The following is an 8,714-nucleotide window of genomic DNA, read 5'->3' as shown; positions in this document are numbered from 1 at the left end:
TTAAATACTCTGCAACATTCTGAGACACTCTGCAACATTCTTAAACACTGCAACATTCTGAGACACTCTGCAACATTCTGAGACACTCTGCAACATTCTGAGACACTCTGCAACATTCTGAGACAGTCTGCAACATTCTTCAACACTCTGCAACATTCTTAAACACTCTGCAACATTCTTAAACACTCTGCAAACATTCTTAAACACTCTGCAACATTCTGAGACACTCTGCAACATTCTGAGACACTCTGCAACATTCTGAGACACTCTGCAACATTCTGAGACACTCTGCAACATTCTGAGACACTCTGCAACATTCTGAGACACTCTGCAACATTCTGAGACACTCTGCAACATTCTGAGACACTCTGCAACATTCTGAGACACTCTGCAACATTCTGAGACAGTCTGCAACATTCTGAGACAGTCTGCAACATTCTTCAACACTCTGCAACATTCTTAAACACTCTGCAACATTCTTAAACACTCTGCAACATTCTTAAACACTCTGCAACATTCTGAGACACTCTGCAACATTCTGAGACACTCTGCAACATTCTGAGACACTCTGCAACATTCTGAGACACTCTGCAACATTCAGAGACTCTCTACAACATTTTCAGTAACAAGCTGGAACAACTTATAATATTCTTAGACAACATCTTCAGACAACCTACAACATTCTGAAACAACCTACAACATTTTGAAAAAACCTTCAACATCGAGAGATCACATAAAACATTGTGAAATAACCCACAACATTCCAAAACTCTCTACAACATTTTCTGGGAACTTACAAGTTTTTAGACAACCTCCAATTATTTTCAGACCTCCTACAATATTTTGAGCCAACTTACAACATTCTCAGACAATCTACCACATTCTGAAACAACCTACGCTATCCAGGTACCACCTAAAACATTTTAGATAACCCACAACATTCCGAGACACTCTACAACATTTTCTGACAGCATACAACTTTTTTAGGCTACCTACAACATTCAAAGATAACCGACAACATTTTCACTAGCTCTACAACATTTTCCGACACTCTACAACATTTGCAGACACCATACAACCTCTTCAGGCACTCTACAACTTTTTCAGACACCATACAACCTTTTCAGACACTTTATAAAATGCTCAGCAACTCTAAACATTGTCAGCAACTCTAGAACATCGTCAGCAACTCTAGAATATCGACAGCAACTCTGGAATATCGTCAGCAACTCTAGAATATCGTCAGCAACTCTAGAATATCGTCAGCAACTCTAGAATATCGTCAGCAACTCTAGAATATCGTCAGGAACTCTAGAATATCGTCAGCAACTCTAAAACTCCTAGCAACTATAAAACATTCTCAGCAACTCTTAAACATTCTTAGGTACTCTAGAACATTGTCAGCAACTCTAAAACTCCCAGCAACTCTTTAACATTCTCATCAACTATAAAACATTCTCGGAAACTCTAAAACATTCTAAACAACTCTACAACATTCTAAGCAACTCTGGAATATTCTAAGCAACTCTGGAACATTCTCATCAACTGTAAAACATTCTCATAAACTATAAAACATTCTCGGAAACTAAAACGTTCTCAGCAACTCTTAAACATTCTCAGCAACTCTAGAACATTCTCAGCAACTCTAGAACATTCTCAGCAACTCTAGAACATTCTCAGCAACTCTAGAACATTCTCAGCAACTCTAGAACATTCTCAGCAACTCTAGAACATTCTCAGCAACTCTAGAACATTCTCAGCAACTCTAGAAAATTCTCAGCAACTCTAGAACATTCTCAGCAACTCTAGAACATTCTCAGCAACTCTAGAACATTCTCAGCAACTCTACAACATTATCAGCAACTCTACAACATTCTCAACAACTCTACAACATTCTCAGCAACTCTACAACATTCTCATCAACTATAAAACATTCTCGAAAACTATAAAACATTCTCGGAAATTTTTAAACATTCTCAGCAACTCTGAAACATTCTCGGCAACTCTGAAACAATCTCAGCAACTCTAAAACAATCTCAGCAACTCTAAAACAATCTCAGCAACTCTAAAGCATCCTCGAAAACACTGAAACATTGTCAGCAACTCTACAACATTCTGAGCAACTCTAAAACATTCTCAGCAACTCTGAAACATTCTCATCAACTATAAAACATTCTTGGAAACATTAAAACATTCTCGGAAACTTTAAAACATTCTCGGAAACTTTGAAACATTCTCAGCAACTCTGAAACATTCTCAAGAACTCTACAAAATTCTAAGCTACTCTACAACATTTTCAGCAACTATAAAACATTCTCAGTAACTCTGAAACATTCTCAGCAACTCTAAAACAATATCAGTAACCCTTAAACATTCTCAGCAACTCTACAACATTCTAAGCAACTCTGGAACATTCTCATCAACTGTAAAACATTCTCATAAACTATAAAATATTCTCGGAAACTAAGACATTCGCAGCTACTCTTAAACATTCTCAGCAACTCTACAACATTCTCAGCAACTCTACAACATTCTCAGCAACTCTACAACATTCTCAGCAACTCTACAACATTCTCAGTAACCCTTAAACATTCTCAGCAACTCTACAACATTCTCAGCAACTCTACAACATTCTCAGCAACTCTACAACATTCTCAGCAACTCTACAACATTCTCAGCAACTCTAGAACATTCTCAGCAACTCTAGAACATTCTCAGCAACTCTACAACATTCTCAGCAACTCTACAACATTCTCAGCAACTCTACAACATTCTCAGCAACTCTACAACATTCTCAGCAACTATACAACATTCTCAGCAACTCTACAACATTCTCAGCAACTCTACAACATTCTCAGCAACTCTAGAACATTCTCAGCAACTTTAGAACATTCTCAGCAACTCTAGAACATTCTCAGCAACTCTACAACATTCTCAGCAACTCTACAACATTCTCAGCAACTCTACAACATTCTCAGCAACTCTGAAACATTCTCATCAACTATAAAACATTCTTGGAAACATTAAAACATTCTCGAAAACTTTAAAACATTCTCGGAAACTTTGAAACATTCTCAGCAACTCTGAAAGATTCTCAAGAACTCTACAAAATTCTAAGCAACTCTACAACATTTTGAGCAACTATAAAACATTCTCAGCAACTATAAAACATTCTCAGCAACTCTACAAAATTCTAAGCAACTCTACAACATTTTCAGCAACTATAAAATATTCTCAGCAACTCTGAAACATTCTCAGCAACTCTACAACATTCTCAGCAACTCTACAACATTCTCATCAACTATAAAACATTCTCGAAAACTATAAAACATTCTCGGAAATTTTTAAACATTCTCAGCAACTCTGAAACATTCTCGGCAACTCTGAAACAATCTCAGCAACTCTAAAACAATCTCAGCAACTCTAAAACAATCTCAGCAACTCTAAAGCATCCTCGAAAACACTGAAACATTGTCAGCAACTCTACAACATTCTGAGCAACTCTAAAACATTCTCAGCAACTCTGAAACATTCTCATCAACTATAAAACATTCTTGGAAACATTAAAACATTCTCGAAAACTTTAAAACATTCTCGGAAACTTTGAAACATTCTCAGCAACTCTGAAACATTCTCAAGAACTCTACAAAATTCTAAGCTACTCTACAACATTTTCAGCAACTATAAAACATTCTTAGTAACTCTGAAACATTCTCAGCAACTCTAAAACAATATCAGTAACCCTTAAACATTCTCAGCAACTCTACAACATTCTAAGCAACTCTGGAACATTCTCATCAACTGTAAAACATTCTCATAAACTATAAAATATTCTCGGAAACTAAGACATTCGCAGCTACTCTTAAACATTCTCAGCAACTCTACAACATTCTCAGCAACTCTACAACATTCTCAGCAACTCTACAACATTCTCAGCAACTCTACAACATTCTCAGCAACTCTACAACATTCTCAGCAACTCTACAACATTCTCAGCAACTCTACAACATTCTCAGCAACTCTACAACATTCTCAGTAACCCTTAAACATTCTCAGCAACTCTACAACATTCTCAGCAACTCTACAACATTCTCAGCAACTCTACAACATTCTCAGCAACTCTACAACATTCTCAGCAACTCTAGAACATTCTCAGCAACTCTAGAACATTCTCAGCAACTCTACAACATTCTCAGCAACTCTACAACATTCTCAGCAACTATACAACATTCTCAGCAACTCTACAACATTCTCAGCAACTCTACAACATTCTCAGCAACTCTAGAACATTCTCAGCAACTTTAGAACATTCTCAGCAACTCTAGAACATTCTCAGCAACTCTACAACATTCTCAGCAACTCTACAACATTCTCAGCAACTCTACAACATTCTCAGCAACTCTACAACATTCTCAGCAACTCTACAACATTCTCAGCAACTCTACAACATTCTCAGCAACTCTAAAAGATTCTCATCAACTATAAAACATTCTCGAAAACTATAAAACATTCTCGGAAATTTTAAAATATTCTCAGCAACTCTGAAACATTCTCGGCAACTCTGAAACATTCTCAGCAACTCTAAAACAATCTCAGCAACTCTAAAACAATCTCAGCAACTCTAAAGCATCCTCGAAAACACTGAAACATTGTCAGCAACTCTACAACATTCTCAGCAACTCTAAAAGATTCTCAGCAACTCTAAAACAATCTCAGCAACTCTAAAGCATCCTCGAAAACACTGAAACATTGTCAGCAACTCCACAACATTCTCAGCAACTCTAAACCATTCTCGGAAACTGTAAAACATTCTAAGCAACTCTACAACATTCTCAGCAACTGTAAAACATTCTCGGAAACTCAATGCTATTCTCAGAAACTGTAAAACATTCTCGGAAACTGTAAAACATTCTCGGCAACTCTAAAACATTCTCAGCAACTCTACAACATTCTCAGCAACTCTGAAACATTCTCAAAAACTATAAAACATTCTCGGAAATTTTAAAACATTCTCAGCAACTCTGAAACATTCTCAGACACCCTTTAAGACAGTTTACAACATTTTCAGACAACTTATAAGATTTTTAGATAATTATAAAATTGTGTACAGCTTATATAACCAAATGTATTGCATGAAGTGCTTATAAATATAAATATTTATTTATACTATTATTTATACATATATTAAGGTGTAAGAAAATTACACACGAAGACAGGATGTACGACATAACCTTAAATCTTCAAACAATTATATATTTTATACAAACAGAAAACCTTAAAACTTTAACCAAACAACTACAAATTCTTATAAACACAAAATATCATATAAAACACTCAAATCCATCAATTTTCATAATAAAACTCTGTAATCAATCAAATGTTGCACAACAAACTTGTTAAAATATATTTAATAAAAACATTTCAAACTTTAAATAATATTTTAAAATCACCTCATGTTATTTACGATAATGTTTAGGATCACATTTCTGCTTATTTTATTGAAATATATATTTATTTTATATTTTTTACATAAAATTTACAGTTCGTGAACAACAGTTGGGTTGTCACTTGTCACTTGTCAAAAAAGATACAGAGGAGCCAACTTTGAAAAAATTATAACTTGTGTGGTTTAATGGTAGCCAACAAAAGTAACAAAAAAATGTTTTGAATTTTGAAAATAACTTCTTAACGATATAAATATAAATTATTAGATAATAATAAAAAAAAGTGCGTGTAAGGATCACACGCGATTGAAGTAAAACTTATTTGCTACTGTACAGAGTAGCAAATTTAAGTTAAGTAAAAATAAATACATCATATAACAATTTCGAATAATATTTATTAGTAATATGAACTCGTGATGCACACATTCATTAGTGTCAACCATTATACACATTTATATAATGATAAATTATAAATTATAAAATAAATGAGTTTGCTTCTGAGATTGATATCTTTGGTTTGTCGGTGCCAAATAAAAAAAATCAAGCCAGAAAAATTATCCTTAAAAGACTGTCTTAAGTGGTGATTTATAGTTATACTGAATGATGGCTAAGATGCTAGCCGAAACGTATGGATTTTAAATAAATAAACTTTTAAAAAAACTCTTATACTATTTTTATTGATGTTACGCCCGAATATTAAACTCAAATTAAACATATATATATATATATATATATATATATATATATATATATATATATATATATATATATATATGTTGATATTATATTCAGTTAAAGTCTAGTTACAGGGCATAACATCAATAAAAAACATGAATTTCTTTTAATAATTTATTTTACATCCATACGTTTCGGCTATGATCCTAGCCTTCATTGAGTGGAAACTAAAAATAAAATTAAAAACTAAAACAATTGAATCGGAGAAAAAAATTATAAAGAGTGAAAAGTACTTACAATTAGTTAATCATAAAGTTAAAATAGAAAATTGAATAATCCATGGTATCAGAATATGGTAATGCACTAAGCTATGTAATATAAACATTAAACTTGTAATTAAACAATATTTCACAAAATACTAACTTAAATAATCACAAATATATATAGTGTCTAATATATGTGTTGTAGATATATATATATATATATATATATATATATATATATATATATATTTATTTATACAGCACAATTGTACAATTATAGATATCAATGGTACATAACTTAAATTAATAGATAACATACTATATTAAATGAAATATAATTTACAAAAAACAAATGTTCACTTAAAATCTTATTCTAATTTTCACAGAATGATTTACTGAAAATTATAACTTAAATACTCATCAATAGAGTAAAAAACTTGTTCTTTAAAAAATGTGTTGAGTAGTTTATAAAATTTCCTATTTTCAACTTCTCTAATACCTAGTGACAGCTTATTGTAAAGCATTATGCCCAGACCATCTAAGGTATTAAATGTAGAGGCAAATTTCAATGTGGGACCTTTTACAAGTTTATGTCTTGTGTCATAATAAATACATTCGGGATTTGGGCTTAAATTAAATACATTATATATATATATATATATATATATATATATATATATTATACAAATATATATATATATATATATATATATATATATATTATACAAATATATATATTTTTGATAAGGTTTTTCAGCCACCAGTCAAAAACTAAAAGTCGAAATAAACAATATCAAGATATATATATATATATATATATATATATATATATATATACATATAAATATATACAAGTATATATAATTGAAGAAATTAAACTTTCATATATATATATTTTATTATCATACAATATTTTATACAAATTTATACACTATATTTTTTAATGACTAACAATATCATGATATATAATAATTGTATCTTAAAATATATAATTAAAATTATTTATATATATAGTAAAATCTCATTAAGATGATCATACTTAATACGAAATCTCATTCCCTGCATTTTGAAACTATCTGCTTAAAACACTTTCTCGCTTAAGACGCGTTTCTGTCCCTAAAAATTCGTCTTAACGAGGTTTTACTGAATATTCTAAATATCATCACAAATGCATATAATATATATTAATGATAAAAATTAAAATAAATTCGAGTACATTAAAGTAAACGAAGCATATAATTGCTGTTTTAACATATAAATATTTTAACAAGTGATATTATATTATTAACAAGATTGTTTTGTGATATGGATTGTGATTGCAAATTAATTAAAGTATTAAACAAATAATATAAATTGAGCATTTAAGTAAAATATCAGCCCACTGTGCTATTATTAGTAACGAAGCATATAATTGCTGTTTTAACATATAAATATTTTAACAAGTGATATTATATTATTAACAAGATTGTTTTGTGATATGGATTGTGATTGCAAATTAATTAAAGTAATAAACAAATAATATAAATTGAGCATTTAAGTAAAATATCAGCCCACTGTGCTATTATTAATAATAATATTGTAATTTATTATATATTTTATTCATATTAAACAAATAATTTAAATAAATAAAATATAACAAATAGTAACAGAATAATTTGCGATTAAAGTTGCAGCACTACAGATTTATTCCTTGTTTTCCAAGTATGTTTTAAAGTATACAGAGTTGCTCTAGAGCTCACATTGTTAGAGAAAGTCATTGATTGCTTATTTTCAAACCATTTTTTCTCTAACATCATTCATAAAAATCAAATGGTTTAAGATTTATCGATAATAAATGAAATAAATGTACTTTAAATTAAATAAAAATTATAAATGATGTATTTGATATATCATCAATTAAAGTATACCTTAGTAGTAACATTGTAGATTATTCAATTTTGTGAAAAAACATTTAACACATTATTCATGTCAATCAAATTGTTTAAAAGTTATACAAGATATACTGAACGATGCCATATGTCATGAGAACCGTAGCCAATTCCTTTTTTTCAATTTTTAATTGTCTTTTATGAGTACACCGAGTTGCTGTAAGTCATCATAATATTAGACAAACTTATAGGTCATTCAATTTTGAATAAATTTTACTAATACATCATTTATATTAATCAAATGGTTTAGAAGTTGCAAAATATATAATAAATAAATGTATAAACTAAAAACTACTGCAGTATAAATAGCACAGTGGACTAAGTGAATGTGTTTGTGAAACTACTTATTATATGTATATATAATAAGTAGTCTTATATATATTTATTTATTTATATATCTATTT

General features: G+C 30.4%; 1 protein-coding gene across 1 annotated transcript; it reads right to left on the bottom strand.

Annotated features, from left to right (window-relative positions):
• LOC113362972 (keratin-associated protein 4-3-like) lies at positions 1-417 on the bottom strand. Its single transcript, XM_026605465.1, has one exon. The coding sequence runs from the start codon at positions 415-417 to the stop codon at positions 1-3; it is 417 nt and encodes a 138-aa protein (XP_026461250.1).
• Between the last annotated feature and the right edge of the window lie 8,297 nt (positions 418-8,714).

This window comes from Ctenocephalides felis, unplaced genomic scaffold (assembly GCF_003426905.1).
Source record: "Ctenocephalides felis isolate EL2017-DRISC unplaced genomic scaffold, ASM342690v1 CF-g0.4_SCAFFOLD_00845, whole genome shotgun sequence".
Classification (NCBI taxonomy): Eukaryota; Metazoa; Arthropoda; class Insecta; order Siphonaptera; family Pulicidae; genus Ctenocephalides; species Ctenocephalides felis.
The sequence above is the reverse complement of the archived record's forward strand: the minus strand, read 5'-3'. Positions and strand labels throughout refer to the sequence as shown.

What these genes read in the sequence shown, in the direction of transcription:
- LOC113362972 (XM_026605465.1), bottom strand. Translation starts at nt 417, where the DNA reads ATGTTGCAGACTGTCTCAGAATGTTGCAGAGTGTCTCAGAATGTTGCA.